This window comes from Protopterus annectens, chromosome 10.part0 (genome assembly GCF_019279795.1).
Source record: "Protopterus annectens isolate FY-2018-M chromosome 10.part0, PAN1.0, whole genome shotgun sequence".
Classification (NCBI taxonomy): domain Eukaryota; kingdom Metazoa; phylum Chordata; order Ceratodontiformes; family Protopteridae; genus Protopterus; species Protopterus annectens.
In genome coordinates, this window is record NC_056744.1 from 1,759,404,740 (window position 1) to 1,759,425,514 (window position 20,775).

Here is a 20,775-nt window from a genome sequence, read left to right on the forward strand (position 1 = left end):
GCTGGCTATGATTTGAATAGGGGTCTTGTCAATGGTTAACTGCACCTGGAATGTCTCCTGTGTATCATACTGTTTGACCAGCCTGGAGGTGTGTATGTCTTTAACATATATTGAAACTTCACCTGCTTTGGCTTTACTGTCCACTGTTTGGGGTCTGAATGTATGATAGGATGAGTCATCAGATAAGGTTGGGGTGCTCTCCACAGCTTTGAACCAGGTTTCTGTGACTGTGCAGATGTCAGCATCTTCCAGGGTTAAGAATGCTTGCAATGACTGCAGTTTCATATTTAGACTCCTTGCATTTAGCAGCATGACCTTTAATTTGCATTTTATAGAAACTTTTATGTTGGTAGTTTTGACCTCATCACTTTTCCTAAAACAGGTATTATGGGGGAGGCAAGACCCTTTGCAAGAAACCTGAAACCCAAGCAAGACAGATGCAGGCCAACTCTGACAAAGGACTGCGGTCTGTTGATCATATCTTCCCAGGTGGACAGGTACTGCATCCCCCTGGAATGACACCAGAAACTAAGCCAATTTTTAAAGTCAGTTATTTTCTGTTTGTATTGAGGCATCATTCTGGGTGACAGTAGAATGCTCTTTAAGGCTAGAGAGTTTCCTGCCTGGGACACATATTCAGCAAGCTCAATCATGTCTCTCTTCATATAGTCCAGGGTGGTATGTCTCAAGTCATTCATGCCAACATAGACTATGACAGAGTCATAACTGTACCCATTGTTGAGAGACTTGAGTGCATATGTGATATGGCAGATTCTGACACCTGACAGACAACTAACTGTGACTTTATCCTTATCCAGCCTGGTGAGAGGCACATCTGTATGTCTCACAATGGAGTGTCCAATGACTAATATGTTGGGTTTATGGTTAAACCTTAGTGGATGTGAGACACAGGTGTGTGGACTATGCATGATATGTGGCATGGAGGGTTGTGGAGATAGGGTGTGTTTTTGCCTTGCAGGACTCTTATGTTTGGGTATGTTTTTGTTGAGAACCTCTGCATATGTGGGTGTGTGCTGTGCAGGATGGGTGATATTTGAGGTCTAGTGATTTTGTTGCTAACCTTCTCAGTGCCAGATATACTGGCCTGTGAGGAAGACAGCATAGACTCTTGGTTCCAGATGTCATTGCATCTCTCACAAATTGTGTTTCTAGGTGGTAGTAGTAGATATTTGTCCATGTACATGAGGCAGTTGCTACATTGTCTCAGGATGCCCATATCAACCAGACTGTCAGCATAAACTGTAGGAAATTGTCCATCCATATTTGTCAGAATCTGAAGGAGAAAGGCCAGGGAGAGTTAAAGGGTAGGCATAAAGCCCAAGTGCATAAATCAAAACTAAGAGGCTTAGAATAACAGTTTAAACAGGCTATAGGCAAGCAGTAATAAATGCAGCAGAAAAGATGCAGTTGAACACTTTAGAGAACAAGCAGCAGAAAAAGCAAGATCAAGTAACAGAGTAGGAGAGGAAAACACAAATACAGTAAAAGCAGCTGAATAAAGTGTTTTTTGTTAGTAAAGTGGAAAGGGAGAGAGGAGGAACAGAAGATAATTCAAGGTTAAGAAACTAAGGGGGCTGGACTTCCCAAATGATCCCTCTGTGTTAGGTAGAATGAGCTAATGAGTGGGGACTCGGAATGTCCCAGATCTGATTTACTGCAGGGGCGGCCAACTGCAAAAGCCACCAAGTTTTAAGAACACAACAGCTATTGGTCAGGAGGATAGGAAAAAAACTTCAGTGAGAGGTCAAGCAAATATAAAAATGTAGATAAGTAATAATTCAGTCAAGCAAATAAAAACAGTACAGTACTGTTAAGTATCACTGAAATAGTTAGATCAAGTGCAACAATATACTTATATCAACTCTGTATTTCCATATTGTTTAAGAAGCAATCTCAGTCAGGCACAATGGAGCTTCTTGCAAGATAAGCACAAAATGCATAAAGGTAATACTTTTATACCAGCAAGATAAAAGACCCTTCCAAAGCCAAGCCCTGAGGCAATCAGATAACACAAAAGCTGTTTGACAAGTAGTTCCATCCTGAAGTTGGTTCACTTCAAACTCCCTGCTGCCCCAGAAAGATGTAAAGGACCCCCTATGTGAAAGCTGTTAGCACAAGCTAAAGTGCTGTCCCAAATGCCTCAGAACAGAAATACAATTTTCAACAAAGGTCAGGAAACAAACTTCAGACAGAGGTCAAGCAAATCTATACATGCAGACACAGATAAGTAATAATTCAGTCAAGCAAATAAATAAAAACAGCGCAGTACTGTTAAGAATCACCAAAATAGTTAGATCAAGTACAGAAAATATATTTATATCAGATCTGTATTTCCAGATTAAGAAGCAATTTCAGTCAGGCACAATGTAGCTTCTAGCAAAATAAGTAGAAAGTGACACAAAGGAAATATTTTATACCCACACAATAAAAGACTCTTCTAAAGCCATGCTCTGAGGAAATCAGATAACACAAAAACTGTTTGTCCAGTAGTTCCACCCTGGAACTGGTTCACTTCACACTCCCTTCTCCCCAGAGAGTTGTAAAGAACCCTCTATTTGAAACCTGTAAGCTCAAGCTACAGTGCTATGCCAAATGCCTTAGAACAGAAATACAATTTTCAGAAGAGATCAGGAAACAAAATTCAGAGAGAGGTAAAGCAAATATATAAATGCAGATGCAGATAAGTAATAATTCAGTCAAGCAAATAAATAAAAATAGTGCAGTACTGCTAAGAATCACTGAAATAGTTAGCTCACGCGCAACCAATATACTTATATCAGCTCTGTTTTTCCAGATTGTTTAAGAAGCAATTTCAGTCAGGCAGAATGGCACAAGAACTGGAAGGAGAAGCTCATATGGTGGCATAATATGGATAAATTGGTCAGGGACAAGAACTTTTGGGGACCACAGTCTTTAGTAGCACTGACCATAGACACATTATCATTGGGCTGGAGGGTTCACTATAATAAGGACTGGTATATAATCATAATGAAGATGAGGAAGGTGCTACCTGGGCTACAGTCTTTGGCACTGTAGATTCACAGTGTTTGTGTAACCATTCATGTAGATAAGATGTCCATTTTGTGATGCATCAGCTTGAAGCCAGTAACCTCTCTAAAACTCTTGGGGCAGATCCCATTGTACAATTGAAGGCACAGTATCTGCTCTACATCTCAATGTACAACACTTACTGTACAACACATGGCACAGTACCTACTGTACAACTTGTAGCCCAGTGCCCAACGTACAACTTGTAGCCCAGTACTCACTGTACAATTCATGGTACAGTACCAGGTGTACAACTCAATGCACAGTACCTACTATGTGATTCAAGGCACAGTACCCACTGTAGAACTCAAGGCACAGTACCCCTGTACAACTCATGGTATAGTACATACTGTACAACGTGTTGCACAGTACCCACTGTATAATTCATGGTATGGTACCCAGAGTACAACTCAATGCACAGTACCCACTATGCAACTCAAGGCACAGTACCTTCTGTACAACTCATGGCACATTACCCACCATACAACATGTGGCACATTACCCAGCATACACCTCATGGCACAGTACCCCATTGTACAACTCAAGGCACAGTACCCCCTGTAGAACTCATGGCACATTACCCACCATACAACTCATGACATAGTACCCAGTGTAACACTCATGGCACAGTACCCCCTGTACAACTCATGGGACAGTACCCACTGTGCAACTCATGCCACAGTACCCACTGTACAACTCATAGCACAGTACGTACTATACAACTCATTGCACATTACCCACCATGAAACTCACAGCACAGAACCCTTTTTCGAACTCGTGGCACAGTACCCACTGTACAACTCATGGCACAATACCTACACTACAACTCATCACATAGTACCTTCTTTACAACTCATAGCAAAGTACATACTATACAACTCATGGCACATTACCCACCGTGCAACTCACAGCACAGAACCCATTTTAGAACTCATGGCACATTACCCACTGTACAACTCATGGCATAGTGCCCACTGTACAACTCATGACACAGAACCCACTTTACAACTCATGGCGCACTATCCACTGTACAACACAGGTGGCAGCACTCAATCAGTGTGCTCAGATGCGATTCACTTTTGGAACTGGAAAGTGTCTTTGGTCATCTTTTTAGTAACATACCATATACTGGGAAGATTAAACTGGTAGACAGTTCAAGCAGGGAGATGTTACCACAGGAGCACTCCTTTAGTCCCATTGTAGCTTTTGCCTTCTTCTGGGACTGGAGTGACCCAGAATGGAGTTTTATTATTCCTCTGCCAGTAACGGGTGCTGATATTACTTTTATTGGGGTTTTCCCAAAGGACAGAAAAGCCATGCAATCTGTTGTTTATCATCTGGATGAAAAGTTTATACTACAAACTACCCTAACTCCAAATTTTCTGGCAAAAGTGAATCTCAACGACATACTTTTAATTTACACAGCAGCATTTTCATCAAGGGAAGCATGGTTTCCCACCTTCAAAACCATACATGTCTTCTTTCATATTGCTGTGCATATCCAGTAATCTCCTTATTCATCCCCTCACGGATACTCTAGCCTCTTCTCAGTGTGTCTACTTCAGTTGCTGCAGTATCAAACTCTGCCTCCATAACTACAGAATGGTGTCAGCCTAACATCAGACCCTTACAGAGGCCCTTTATGTTGAAGATTTACTCAGGCTAGTGGTATGTTTGCATTTTTCTCAGTGGGGAAAGTGGAGTTATCTTGACCTTCCAGGAAGTCTGTAAGCACATTATCTGTGGTAAATGTTTTCCTCCCTTCTCCCTTTCCCTTTTGCACATCTGTTTTATCCAGAGAAGCTCATACTTCCTCTTTTTCAGATATATGTGTGTGTGTGTGTGTGTGTGTGTGTGTGTGTGTGTGTGTGTGTGTGTGTGTCTATATATATATATATACATATATGTGTGTGTGTGTGTGTGTGTGTGTGTGTGTGTGTGTCTATATATATATATATACATATATGTGTGTGTGTGTGTGTGTGTGTGTCAGCTACTTGGGCAGAGACACAAAGCACTGGTTGGACAGAGAGGGTGCTGGAGGTTTTAGCTTGCCCACTAGGCTGAGATCTGGACCCTATAGCTGTGCCAGTGGGAAGTCTTATTGGCAACCTGGTGAGCAAGGGAGCGACCAGCCCCAGACTGACTTTGATCTCTGTGTGCTCTTAAGGGAAATTGCACTTTACTGTGTGTATTTGTTATCCTTTCCTCCTATATGAGATGCCCCTCACTGGTGTTAGTGGTGAGGATTGAGGCTCCTTGATTGCTGGGCCAGGGCACAGGCATCACACTTTGGTTTGGTAGGGCTGGGCAGTTTTCTGGTTAAAATATAATTGAGTGGGCAATGGTTAGTTGGTTTGTGTATAGTAAGTGGGGAAGTTCAATCCAGTTTAGCTATCATAGGGCATTGCAGTGATGTATTCTACTGGGAAGATTAAGAGCAAATCTAGCTATTTTGTTATAACAGGTCTCCAGTTTGGCTAATTCTGATTTTCTAAGGTTTGTAAGTATGGGTGAGGCATAGAAGAGAGTAGAGATAAGGTGTGTTCTGGCTATGGCTTGCCTGGTGGTATTGGTGAGGAATGGTTTTGCTCTGTTGAAGCAACTAAGTTTAATGTGGACCTTTTTTATGGTTGCAGCCAAGTTTCTATCAAATTTTAGTGAGTTATCATTTGTGACCCCTGAACATTTTATGTGCCCTACAGGTACTATTTTGCTATTATTTGAAGAATAGATAGCAAATGGTGGTTCATTTCCTTGGTTTGAGCCTTTTCTAAAGATTATAAGCTTTGTTTTATTTGGTGTGAGTATTAGCTCAAGTATTAATTTGAGAGATACTTCTCGATTCCTAGAAATGCACTTTGTGTTGTTTCAAGGAGCATGGAGAGGGAAGGGGTGGAATATATGAGGGAGGAATCATCTGCATAGTGAATAATTGTAGCATTATTTGTAGCAGTGCATAGTTTGTTAGTGAATATAGAGAACAGTAATAGACCAAGAATAGACCCTTGTGGGAAACCTATGTTGACAGGAAGTAGGGGGAGAGTGTGATTGACCACTAGACTGCTTGTTGGCAATCAATAAGGTAGTTATAGAGCAAGTTAAGGCTGTTTGGGATAGATTTAGAGAGACTAGTTTGAATAGTATTCATATGTAAAAAATTATACTTTGGTGGTTTTAAAGAAACTTAATGCTATATTGATGTGTGTAACATTAGTATAGAGTGATGAATGAGTTGTGATGGTAGGGGAGGGGCATATCATAAGTAGGAGATGTTGATAGGATGTTAAAGTAGAGGCTATAAAGTGAAGAATTAGGAGAAAGTGTGGAAGATCAACATAGTGGAGACTGGGATGATGACAGCTGTAAGCAATTTATGTTAGATGCTGAGGTGAGGTCTTAGTTGGTTATCAAGTACAGAGATAGATATAGGTTAAGGTGAGGTTAGATTAAATAGTGTCAAATTGGCTATGTGTTGGAGTAGGAGTAGTGGGAGGGATTAATGAGAAGGGAGGTAAGGAGAGAGTGGGTAATGAGAAGGGTGGTACTTTTTGAGTAGGGTGTGGGTTTCTCTGTGTTGAGGGTGTTGATTGAAGAAATAATTAAGGATGGGATTGGTTATGTCTGAAATACATTTATGAGTAGCGTAGGTGGGTGGGAAATGGGGGTAGGGGAGTAGAGTGAGCCTGAGTGAAGTGAGGGTGAACAGAGTGGGCTGCACTGTTGAGCCAGGTCACCAAGAAGACTGAAGAAACAATCAGCAACTCAAAGGTGCATAACAAGGTACCAAAATATTCAATTTTAACTACTGCAGGGCTTGTAGTGAACTGTTTCTGATTACTTATCTGAATTAGTATCCATAAGCAACTATTATCTTAGACAACAAATACCTGAGTCAAATCCTGACAGGTTCAGCACAAACTCCCCCCCTCCCCACCAAAAGGGCAAATATCTATCCCAGCAGAGTGCTGCCCCCCTGACATCTCAGATGCTCAGGTAAGAGCTGCCCTCTCCAAAGCAAAAAACACAGCATCAATGGGACCAGATGGTGTCCCGGGCTGCATCCTACATGAACTCCAAGAAGTGCTAAACCCAAACATAAAACTACTGTTCAGTCTCAGCCTTAGAGTGGCGTACAGCAACAGTGGTCCCTCTCCACAAAGGTGGTGCCTTAACGGATCCTGGAAACTTTCGCCCCATAAGCCTGACTAGCTTGGTCTGCAAAGCTATGGAAAGGATCATCATGGACCTCATAAATAAAGATATTGGGGACCTACAGACACTGGATCCTACCCAGTTCGGCTTTGTTAAGGGCAGATCCTGCCTCTTAAACCTGGTCAATTTCTTTGAAAAAATTCTCCAAGGCCATTGATGAGGGGGAAGGTGGTCCACACAGCCTACCTGGACCTCGCAAAAGACTTCGATACAATACCCCACTCTGGCATTATAGATAAGCTCACCAGCTTAAATATAAACCCTATGTCACTAGATGGGTTGCAAACTGGCTCAAGGACAAAACCCACATGGTTAGAATTGCTGGAGCCATGTCAGACTCCAAACCAGTTACAAGTGGCGTCCCACAAGGCTCAGTCCTGGGACCTCTCTTGTTCGGTATATATTTCTCAGAGGTACAGGCCAACATGGAAGGACTGTGGCTGACCAAGTTCGCAGATGACTGCAAACTGGGCGCCATAATCGACTCTCCAGCCGACACAAGCATCCTCCAAAAGGGCCTCATAGAAACAGACAACTGGTGCCAGAGCCATGGCCTCAAGCTAAATGCCAAAAGGTGTATAGTCATCCACTTTGGCAAAAACAAAGTGCCCACAAATTACCACATAGGTGGTAATCCATTAAGTACAGAAGAAGTAATTAGGGACCTGGGGACCCAAGTTGATAGCAATCTCTCATTTGACAACCACGTGGCCAAAGTGGTTAGAAAAACATTTTATATAGCCCACCTAATCATGAAGGGATTCACATCTAGATCAGGGGAGGTCATCGTGCCTCTTTACTCATCCCTCATCAGGCCCATAATTGAGTACACTGCTCCTTTTGAGATGTACCTTACCAGACACCTGCAGCAACTGGAAAGACCCCAAAAGTACCTCACCAAGAGGATCAAAGGGCTCAAACAGATGCAATATGCTGCCCAGTTAAAGAAACTCCAGCTCTACTCAGTGGCATACCGCCTGTTCAGAGGTGATCTGTGCCTGAGGTATAAAGCCATGTCCAACCCGGAATTAATGGACATGCTGCACCTCAGAAAATCCAAATCCCATCGAGCTACACGCTCAAGAGACTTGAACCTCAGCACTGAAATAACTAGGACGTGCTGGAGGGACAGATTCATAACCCAGAGGCTCCCTTCACTCTGGAATAAAATCCCAGTCCAGGTTAGGCAGAGTCCCTCATTGACTCTCTTCAAGAGGAATCTTGATGAGTGGATGGGAGATGGTAGGTTTACCCCGGCTATCACTTCTGTGTCACTGTTAGACAGAGGCACAGTATACTAACCTCGAAAAAGGGCATAGCAAAATTAATTTAAAATGGGTGGCGAAAGCCAAACACACTCTGGCTAGGCTTATAAATGCCCTAGGGCAGATAGCCTAGTATGAACCTATGAACCTATGAACCTATGTAAGTACTTGGTTGTTTTGGAAAGGTCTTTTAGATATAGCAGTTTCTAGTGCCGGGAGGCAAAAGCAACAGAATCCTATTTTTCCTGGTACAAAGAGAAAGACACAAGCATAGTGTGGGGTGGAGTAGGGGACAGGGGACCCTAACAAGTCATCCTGACAGGTGTGCATGCCACTCACAGTATAGAGTTAATAAAATAAAGATGAACACCTGGTAATGGAAAGTCAGCAGCCTGCAGTTAGCATTTCCTGAATACTCTGCATCTAGCATCAGAGCAAGGCTGTAGTGATTAGCTAAGGTAGAAGTGGATTACAGTGAAACCTGTTACAGGCAGCTTTTGCAAATAGATATTATATGGTACTTACCATAGAGCTGGATCCAGGAGAAGACACTCTATCGCCGACATTAACTGAACACACAATGTTGTACCAAGCTATGCTCTCCAAATCAAAACTTCCTAGTCTCCAAACCTCAATCCTGCACTAGTCATGGTCCTCCTCTACATGTGACTCCTTCTAGAACTCACCAGTTTTTCTCTCCATGTGTAAACAGGAAGCAAAGCACTTGCGAATATTGCAATACTGTAGACATCTGCTAACAAGAAGATGAAAATATTATAGGAAAGGCTAGGGATGTAAGGTAAGTGATATGTGTTCTGCAGCCAGTGATTATTCATAGTTATGGCATTTCAGGGAGTCATGTGACAGCTTCTGCTGATTTCTGAATGTTTTGGGTACATGTAGTACACTGTTCAATCCCAAGAATAAGTAGAGACCTCCTGAAAAGAGACAACTACAGGAACCTACCTTGACACAACTGTAGCTGAAAAGGAAGTCCTAGATTGGAAGGCAATAGCCTCCTGTCTGTAAACTTTTGCAAAGACATACACAATAGATTATGCCTTTGCAGACATATTTCAAATATAGACACACTGTGGGGAAGAACAGCTCATTAGTACCACCGCTGCTCAAATAGAATTATGCTTGTGTTCCCAGTTGAAAGAGTTACAATAATTGTTGTTCGGGTAAACAGTGTAGTTTGATAGTCACTCAAAAATATAATTTTTTTTAACCTTCCATTCCTCCTTGCTCTTAGTAATACAGACAATTGGTCAACCTAGCCTTCCTGAATGATGCCATCTTAGTCATAAAATACCTATTTTAATGGCAGATGTCCTTGGTGTGGAGGAAATGCTACTTCTAAATGGAATACTGGTAAAAGAAAAAAAAAATTGACAAGAGACCTTACTGGTTAAGAAAAGACTGTAGTTACCTTCAGAAGAAGAGAGGAAGACGAAGTAAGTTGGGAGAAGTGATAAAACCTGCAACACAGGAATATGCCAATTAAATGTAACTACAAGGAAAAGGATATTCTGATCTCTCTTTCTGAGTATACACACACACACTCTCTAACTATTAGTTAATTCTTAATCCCAATAAAACTAAACTAATAATATTCGCAAATAAGAAAATATCAGACCTCCTGTCCCCCTTTCTAACGTATTCATCTAATAATACCTAGATAGACTCTGTATCACATATTAAGCTACTTGGAGTCACAACTGATAATAACATGAAATTTGATAAACATTTGTCCCTAACCAATAAAAAGTTCACATAAAACTAGGCTCTCTCTACAGAACTAAACCATACCTCACCGATTCCACAAGACAATCCATTGACAAGACTTAGCTACTCTCTATTCTTGTTTATGCCTCTCCTATCTTCACCACACTGAAGAAAACAGGCCTATTAAAACTAGACGCAAATTATAATGAGTGCCAACTTTGCTACCAACTCCCTGTACAGATCTCATTACTGTACTGCTCGACTCCAACTAAACTGGCTTGAGTTACCCAACCTCCCAACATTCACCCAGCCTACAATTCCCATGGCATAGTGTACCAACCTGAGAAGTGCCCAGCACTCCATAACCTACTACAACCTCAAACTAATAAAAGATACCTGAGATCTTCTGATACATTTCTTTTACAAGTCACAAAAACTAATAACTATTCTAATGAATCTCGCTTCTCCAATCAGATCGCCAGAACATGGAACTCAACCTCCCAAGCACATCCTAACTGCTACTAATCCCTCACACTTCAAAACCCTTCTCAAGCCCTAGCTGTCTAACACTTAGCTATGCTCATGTCTAACTCCTGAGTGATTTTCATCGTCTTGCAACTTAAACTTCTCATTTGTAGCTGTACCCCCTCCTTGGCAGATTTTTTAACCCCTTTACCTGATGTACCCTATAACTTATCTCACTTACTACTTCCCTCATAACTGTACCCTACTTTCTTTCTTTATATTCTCTCTGTCTCTCTTTAATCCACTTGCACTCTTCCTACTTTTTCCATGGTTTCCGAACTCCTTAACAATACCTTAGACAAGGTTTATTGCATACTATAATTGTTACATTTACCTTGATAAAGTAAATCGAATATTCATCACCCTAATCACATTTTATATCTATGCAGGTAAATGCCTTGCCTTAATTTTCATTATCAACAACCTTTTCATGTACAAATTGCATTCTATGTACCTACAATTGCTGTTTTCCTTTTATTATATAATCTGTTTTTATTGTATAATTTATTTTTAACTTCTATAATCTGTTTTTGACTTGGCTTCTTCTGTATCTAATGGGGCTTTTCCCCTGGGCCTCCATGAAAATGGGCACCTGCCCAGTTGGACTATCCCAGTAAACAAACGTAAAATAAATAACTATGGGATTTGTAGTTACTGGAGATGCAGCACAGACTACAGATTCCTCATGCCGCAAACCCCCCCTTGAGGTGTCATCTAAATGGAATTATGCAACAAAACTGTGAACAACAATGCAAAGAACAAAGTTTCTGCACTGTTTTTTACAATAAGCATGGAGTTATTGTACTTGTGTCAGTACTGGAGCATAACACTTAAATCACTTAGTAACAGACAAATTTGCAGTCTTAAAAAACATACTTGTACTGTCAAATCACATAAATCCATTCAAAAGTATCTATTTATTTATTGAGTAAGCAATAAAATGAAGAAAAGACGAAAGAATCATTAGTTTACGTAGCAGTTTTGATACATAGTGAAAGCATAAAACACACACACACACACACACACACACACACACACACACACACACACACACACACACACACACACACACACACACACAGATTTGTTTACAGAGCTGTTTTATGGTATGCTAATGGCAAGTGGGTAGGTAGGCATGCCTCTCAGTTATCCCTGCTTTTGCAGAAGAGCCCTACTTTAGCCTCATAGGTTTGCCCATTCCCTCGTAAAATTTTTGATTTCATAACAAATCAGTGAGTATTACGCTCAGCAGTAATGCCAAACATTAACCTTTCATACTTATATTGTTCTGAAAATGAACATTGATGAAACGGCTGTTGTTCTGTTAATGTTTTAAAAGAAATAGTATCATTTTTAACATGCTCCTAATTTTGAGCCCTTGTTTCCCCATTACGCTTGGCTTTTTCCTTGATTTCTGAGCAAAGAACTTAAAAGCTATGTCAGTGGGTGATGTCTGTGTTTGTTGTCGTCAGAGCCACTGTTCCTTATTTATCAGTCTCAAAGGAGTTCTAAGTTTAACAAAAGCTAGATAGGAAATGGCCAAAAATCTGCCTGATTCATTATACTACAATGCAGTAAATATGAAGCAATACATTTTTTTTGTTAAAAAAATTGAGATTCAACTTTGCCTCATAGTTAATTACATGTCATTCATTACTATTTACCCATTTTAACCTCAACAAGTATATAATACCAGTCAAGCAGCACAAAAGGATGTATGACTGATTTGGTGAAATGATATAACATAATTTAAATGTAAATTTTTGTTTTAAAGGTTGCAGTGAGGATTATGAAAACTTGGCACAAGACAAGGTTGATGGTAAGGATTGTCATTTACATTATTATGAATGAAATTTGTTAACAAGCCTTTGCATAATTTCAGATTATAAATACCAATTAATACCTTAGATTTTCACAATAAACCACTTCTGATTGTTTAGTGAGTTCATCTGGTTGTACGTGCTTGAATGAGGTAATCTGACATGTTTAATTTGGAATGGAAATGAGAACCAATAGGACTTTGGATTCCCAAAGGTTTGTCCCTTTTTACTCCCTCCCATTTAACTTCTTTTTTTCTTTTGTCTGTTATACATACATATTTTCACACTCATGAAGACATTGCTAATTTCTTTCTAGGATGCCACTAGTTGCCATTGCTTCTTTCTACTTTAACAGGCTGAGAGGTGGGTTGAATGAGGTCTGCAGTCATTACTTAGCATTTAATTGACATTATTTTTTCTAAATTTCATTTTGAAGACTAGCAGGAACAGATTTGGTGAAATGTTTTATGAAGACCTGATGGTTAGTTTAGGATGCAGGGCCTATTCAGTGGGTTACTGTCAGTCTGGCCACTGGACCCAGGCTACCACTTCTATTCTGCTGCCAGCAATGTACACCAGATTATGCAGTGTAGTGGATAACTAACCTCAGTTAGTTTGACTTTGGATGGATTATATGTGTCTATAAGTGGACGTTTTAGGTCGTACTGTAACTATGGCCTAAGAATACAACTAATGCAGATGAGGAACAGAATAACCATGAACAGGAGAAGTAAAAGCAGTTTCCATATTGCATTATAACACTGAATATCTCATATTTGCACTGCTTAACAGGCAGCTGTTTTTCCGCCACATCTAACATCTGCACTGCTAAGTAAAGAAAGCCATCAGTCCTAAAAACCTATTTCATGTGCATCCAGTTAAACTTTCTGTAATAAAAAAACCTCAGCTATTCATATACTGTGAGATATCCATCTATATATATATATATATATATATATATATATATATATATATATATATAGGTCTACCTGATAACGCCGAAAGCTGAAAATGCCGATGACGAGAACACCGACACCGGAAGATCGACAACGGAGATGACCGACAGTTGAAAAGCCCAACGCTGAGAACACCAACATGTTAAGGTAAGTGTGCGGTAGTGACAGACTTTAGGGTTAGGGGCGGGTTAAGTGAGTTAGGGTTAGGGTGCGGGTAAGGTAAGTGTGCGATAGTGAAGGACCTTAGGGTTAGGGTTTGGGTTAAGGTTAGTGCATAGATAGTTGTGTATGTAAGGTTTAGTGTAGGTTTGTAAGGTTTTTGGTGTGCTTGTGTTGTGTGTGTGTTTTTCGGAAAAGGTATTTGTTTTGTTTTGTTGATTGTCGGGATTGTGGTTTGTCTGGCATGTAAAGTTTCGTGCTTTTGAACTGTTGGTATGTGTATATATATATATATATATATGTCTACCTCTTTTCAAGGAATGAACATTTCACCAAATGATAGAAAAACGTTGTCCAAAAGCTTATTTCACCCAATTTTGGTTGTTGACGTAAACGTTGTTCTGGTTGTGGGAGACACTGAGGTTAAAGTTCTTTACTGTTTATGTAGCTGGTCATGCTGCTGACTAGTTCTCTGGTATGCCAGATGTTGAGGTACGTGTTGCAATATTTAAAAAGAGCAGAATTATTGTAAGAGCACTGGCAGCTTTAGTTTGAGATCGCAGTGCAGTAAGGATCGGGAAATCTGCAATTCTTTTTAACTGTAGTGCGATCTCGGAGTTGGGATATATAATAATTTGCATGAGCTTGCCACTCTGCAAAAGTATGGAAAATGTGTTTGTTGTTTTTTTTTTATTTAATAATCTGTGTTTGCTTATTTTATTTAGATTTTTAAAGCAGAGGTGTATGTTTGTTATGTGAGAAGGTATTGTAGATGCTTTTACATTATGAAGTGGAAATTCCCATTGTACCAGTGCATGTATTTTAATTATTGCATTGTAGGGTGTTTTGTACTATTGTATTTGTTGTTTAAGGTTGGATGTTTTTGGGTAAAGTAGTTGACATGTGACTGAAATAGTTGTCTGTGAGTTAACAGTTGAGGTATTTTTGTTCGTACATGTGTTTTTCGGTGGTTTCAGGTTTGGTGTAGTGTATTTTCATAGTACTGTGTTCGCTTTTCTAATATTCAGTGAAGTGTTCATTTGTTGAAAAGAGGTAGACCTATATATATATATATATATATATATATATATATATATATATATATATAGAGGGTCTATATCAGAACACCGAAGAAGCGTTTAATCGAACACCTCTTCAGCGACACACAAAGAGCGAACGTACTAAAGTGTGAATGCCCAAAACAGGATTTCTTTTCCTGGGAAAGAAATCACTTGGCCATCCCTGTGTGTTTGCCCCTTTCCCCACTGTAGTGCGATGTCAGAGTTGGTATATTTAGTTAGGGGGGTGTGGGGGGCAAAACCCCCCATGTTGTTATGTTTGAAAGTGTGTGTGTTTGTGTGTTTGTGCTACTGATTTCTGTTCTGAGCATTCACGCTTTAGTGCGTTCACTCTTTATGTGTCGCTGAAGAGGCGTTTGATTAAACGCCTCTGATATAGACCCCATATACATATATATATATATATATATATATATATATATATATATATATATATATATATTAGTTTTTGAGAACACATACTGTTAACTAAGGGGGATGTATGGATATATGGTGACTTCAAACTGAAATTTTACTTTGAAACAATAGTTAAGTTACCAGATAAGTAGAGTAGTCCTGAGATGCGATCTTTTTCAGCCTTAATCCAAGTACAAAATGATAACAGTATATTAGCAGAATAAACAGATAGGCTGTAGTACAACCTAACAAGAAGAATGAAGGAAAGGGTTTAGATTCAGAATATATGTCTGAAGGTACTGCAAAACAAAAAGCAGAGCTCTGCTGTTATGATTAATTGTAAATGGGCATATGTGAAATGCATTTGTTAACTGCATCACAAAATCTCTGGTTTATTAGGCAAAACATTTTATGGTGGTCTACTTACCAGGCCCTTGAAGCATTGCATGTGTGGCCATCAATGTAGGATAGAAGGTCAGAATGTTAGTAATAGTAAACCAGCTTCCCTTGTAATTTCACTGTTTACTTCTTTGTAGAGTGAAATTTATACACGATTAATAGTGAGTTTTGAGGGGTCCAGGTTAGTGCAACTCTGTAATATTACCTGTCAATCAGCTCACTCTTACTTCAAGGTGCAACAACTTCAGAGTGAGAATAATAAACTGTAATTTTTGATAGCACAATACAATTTTGCTATTCTCAGCCGTGAACATGGTTCCTGTGTATTTAAGTAAGGAAAGGTTGCAGGAATCACATTGCTATCTTCCATCAATGATACTAATGTGTAATACATGGAGGGGCACAATTATGCTCCAAAATCAAGAAAAAGATAAACTTGTTAAGACCTTTACCAATGTGAGACATAAACAGTACATAGTGGTGTGTGACAAACGTTTAATAAGAGCATGCTAAGGACTGTTAAAATTGGATTTTGTGCTAGGAGCAAATAGTAAACATTACTGGCCAGCAAAGAATGGCTGCAGAAGGTGAAACAGCTTTTTAGTTATTTATTCACTCTGACACACTAACAAATAGAACATAAGCCAGAAGAAAGTATCTAACTGCATTTGAAAGCTGTTTTATCTTCTGCAGAAGGATTCCATTGTTTCTTCACTCTGTTCCTCTCCACTGCCTCAGAGAATGTCCCTGATTTTTGCCTCCTATTTTAATTTATGAGCTGTCCCTTGTAAATGATTTTTCTGGTAAATCAATGATGATTACAATCAGGCAATAATGATAGTGATTAGAGTTCCCTACCTCTTATTGTTCAGAAAATGTATGTTGATGCAAACCTTGTTGTATTAAATTTTTAAATGAATTAGAACAATGTTTAAAACAATTTCCCCTAATTTTGATCCTTTGTGCCCGTTATATTTGGATTCATCCAAAATTCAGTGCTGTCTACAGTGTTCACCGTGCTTTACCAGCTTTCAAAATTGGTAAATCGCTTTGTGCTCCTACACATTTTTGTAACTAGTAGTATAAGCAGCAGATAAAGCTCCAAGCACCGCAAAGAATTTGACGGAATATCGAGTCTTCACCTGCTTTATATATTCTCACCATGGATGCCTCTCTGGAAGTGAATCTTGGCACCTCTAGAGCAAAGCTCTAGAAGTGAATTTCTTGGGATTCTTGTCCCTGATACATAAGCTGATTACAATCAGAGGTCTGATCATGATCCTCTGTATTTGGAAAAGGAAATAGAAAGCTGAGTGTGCAGAAACAGCAAGAAAAGCTGGCATTTGTTGCAAGTGAAATGGTATACTGCTTTACAAAGAAATTGTGTACTAGTTTTAAATCAAGCTGCCTGAGCAGCGATAACTCTGTTTTACAGAGGAATATGTAGTATTTAAGTGTCTTTGGCATTCCTGTTTGTATTAAATTGCAGTTTCTAGATTTTGACTTATTCTGAAATGCAGGGTCATCAAGTCAGTGTTATGACCTCCTCATATTCATTTTGTGCCAAAATAGAAGACTTATTTTCCTGGTTTGCATGGCATAAGGGAGTGTTGTTTGTAATATTTTAGTCTCAATAAATCCAAAGAACTCCAGTTGTTTTCCAAGGTCAATAAAGGCAACCTCCAATGCATATCTTATACATTTTATTGTACAAAGATGCTCACTAGCACCTTAAAATACACTGCTTCAATGGACTTAGTGCTTTTATTTCCTAACCTGGAAACATCATCAGAGTCAGCTTTCTCATCCCACCTTACCATTTACATAGACCCAACACCTATCCCTTTGATCATAAGTTAATTGAACCTTATTTAAAAAAAAAAACATCACTCTACTTACAAACTACTATAGTTATTTAGTTTTATATAACTTTTTTTATAAATTCTTATATCAACATACTATATTAATTACAAATATATAATGTACAAACCATATATATATAATGTAAAAACACATTACACATATTAAATCACATTTTACAGAATACAAAATAAATCCTATAAAAATGGTTTATTCATCAGTATTTTATCAGTATATTATCTGTGTATTGCTGAATTTAATTTAATATTTAATGTTTATTATTTAATATCTGTTTGCTCTAATTCTAAGTGCTGGCACTAGTGAAATATGATCATTGAGGCCCAGTGGGTTACAAGCATTCAACTGTAATTGCCATATTAACTCCCTTAATTCCAGTTGAGCTTCCCAGTCACCACCTCTTTCATTTCTTTTAACCTGTTCAATGACGCAAAACTTAAAATCAGCTTGAGGACATGTTACTGTGTGTCTGAAAAGGGCATTAGTTTCTTTCCTTCTATTAATGTCAGACACGTGCTCATAAACCCTATGTTTCAAACTCCGCTCAGTCTTCCCAGTATAATATGAACCATGTTATGCATTTAGCTAAATAAATTACACCCTTTGACTGACAGTTATAATATCCCTTAGGGTAGAATGACATGTTGATACTCTCTAGTTCTAAAGTCCCTTGATTGGATACAAAAGGACATTGCGGACACCTACCGCATTTGTATGTTCCAGCCTTACTCTTACTTCCTTCTTCCTGTTCTTTTTCAAAAATGTATTTTAAATTTCTATTCTTCTTGTACCCAAATTTTAAGTTTTTAGAGAAAATGTTTATACTATTAGGCATAGATGAAAATAATATCCAGTTTTTATATATTGTTTGTTTGTCTTTTTGGCTTTTCCCGGTTAGGGGTCACCACAGCGGAACTCCGGACCGCTGATGATTGGCAGTTGATTTTTTTTTTTTATGGTGCCGAGTTGCCAGCCCGACACCCAACCTTCAACAAAGACACGCCCATTCACGTTTTTATATATGTTGTTCTTTATTCCCCTTGTATCTTGGTTGTAAGTTAACATCATATACACAACCCCCTCTCATCTCTCTCATCTTTCTTTCCCTTCTGTTGATTTTTTACCAATTCTAAACCATTATTCTGTCCTTTCAATAATAATGGTATGTATTTCTCATTCCATCCTTTCAGTACTTCTTCCTTAATACTCTCTATAGTCTCCACAGAGTAACCCCTTTCTTCAAATAAACTTTGTATATAATCTAGTTCTACCTTAGTATCCTCTTCTTCAGATGTCATCCGTATCACCCTAATCAGTTGGCCCTTAATTATATTCCGTTTTTGTTTAATAGGGTGATTACTACTATAGTATAGGTATGAATTTGAAAAACACTCTTTCCTATACAATTTAGACTTAAATTTCATGTTTACATTATCTTTCAATATAGTAGTATCTAAAAAGTTCACATGTTCATCCCATATTTCATATGTAAATTCTAAAAACTCTGTAGTATAATTAATATATCTTACAAAATTGTCTATTTCTTCACTAGGCCCCTTCCAAACCAGACATATATCATCTAAAAATCTAAAATACGCTTTTATAAACTGCTTATACCTAGAATCAAAAATAAAATTTTTTTCCCAATATAATAATACTTTATTAGCCACTATAGGGGCACACGCTGCACCCATCGGTATTACATCTATCTGATGGTATAACTCTCCTTGAAAATATCTAAAGTTATTTACAAAGAAATTGTGTACTAGTTTTAAACCAAGCTGCCTGAGCAGCAATAACTCTGTTTTACAGAGGATTATGTAGTATTTAAGTGTCTTTGGCATTCCTGTTTGTATTAAATTGCAGTTTCTAGATTTTGAGTTATTCTGAAATGCAGGATCATCAAGTCAGTGTTATGACCTCCTCATAGTCATTTTGTGCCAAAATAGAAAACTTATTTTCCTGGTTTGCATGGCATAAGGGAGTGTTTGTAATATTTTAATCTCACATGTTTGTGGCTTTCAGTAAATAAAGGCAGTGCAGTATAAGTCTGTTATCTACAAAAGGCAACAGCAAGAAACCATATTAGACCCTTGACAAGGAAGGAGTCCACTTCTCAAAAAAAAGCAGTGTGTGCTGGGTATCCTGTTAAGATCACAAATATATGCAAACCAGTATGTTACGTTTTGATGAAGGTGAAAAGTCTCTGTACCTGGCAAGCTACATTAGTTCACAGACTGAACTAAATTTAGAGAATACATTAACTGAAGGCATGTACATCTCCCCTCTTTACTTCAACATTTACCATTTTCAACAAATACTGATTTGTCTGAACAAGACATTTGGTACTATTCCTCACATTGTGTAAAGGTTTTTACTGTAGGAAATGCACAACCAAATCAAACCCTTGAAAAATCAAAACACGTGTAATCAACTGTAATTAAACATTATTTGATCAGTCCCGTGAGTGCTTGGCAGACTGCTTTTAGGCTATCAGGGTACTACAGTGATGTACAAATTAGCTAACTGACCCATAGGCACTAAGTATTTGACTAATTTGCTAGTTTTTTGGCCTGAGCAAGTAGCTGGGGTATCAGTATGTCCAGAGGGACACAAAACAGCTGTATAGCTCTTCAGGAGGAGGGTGGAGGGATCAGTGCTTTTGTCATGACTACTCATGACCTCTTGTGGTTGCTAATGGTACAACAGCCAGGCAGCCATTTATGTCAGTGAGAGGTGAGTATTGTCCTGGCACACAGATGCATACATGTGTAAGTCACTGTATACTCAAATCTAAGCATTAGAAGGACAAAAGAACTGTGAAATGATGGGCTACTGCAGGGAGCATGATGTGACAACTCCAGCCTACAATGCTTCTGCCTCTAAACTTTGCTTTCCAACTGCTATCTCCTAAATTATGTCACTGAAAATTTGCTTTGTAATTGGAAAGGGGGAACTCACCCAAAAAAGGGCAATATCATAGAAGACAGATGAGTGAATAAAGGCAGGAAACACAAGTTCTAGAAGCTGTAAGTCAGTGATGTTTGCCAAAATCAGGTACAAAAAATATAAATTAGTTCTTGTAGTGTAACAGCAATCATATTTATTAGTTAAAACACAAAGTCACCAAACTGATACAGAAACACACAAGGCTGAAGTCTAAGCACCTCTGGAACAATGTTCAAAAGTTCAAATAAGAGGAGCCACAAGTTGAGAAATGTAAAAACACCAAGTATTTAATGATTCCAGTAGCAAAGAAACGGTTAGCACTTTCATTTGAACAAGT

The 20,775-nt window shown here is 38.7% G+C and overlaps 1 protein-coding gene across 5 annotated transcripts in view; it reads left to right on the forward strand.

Moving 5' to 3' along the window:
* The window catches only part of LOC122813988, a 558,403-nt gene that overhangs the window by 515,615 nt on the left and 22,013 nt on the right, over window positions 1-20,775 (forward strand). For all 5 annotated transcript variants that reach the window (XM_044086560.1, XM_044086561.1, XM_044086562.1 and 2 more), the window contains one exon: window positions 12,577-12,621. In XM_044086560.1, the coding sequence (XP_043942495.1) occupies window positions 12,577-12,621 (45 nt within the window). The remainder of the gene's footprint in view (window positions 1-12,576; window positions 12,622-20,775) is intronic.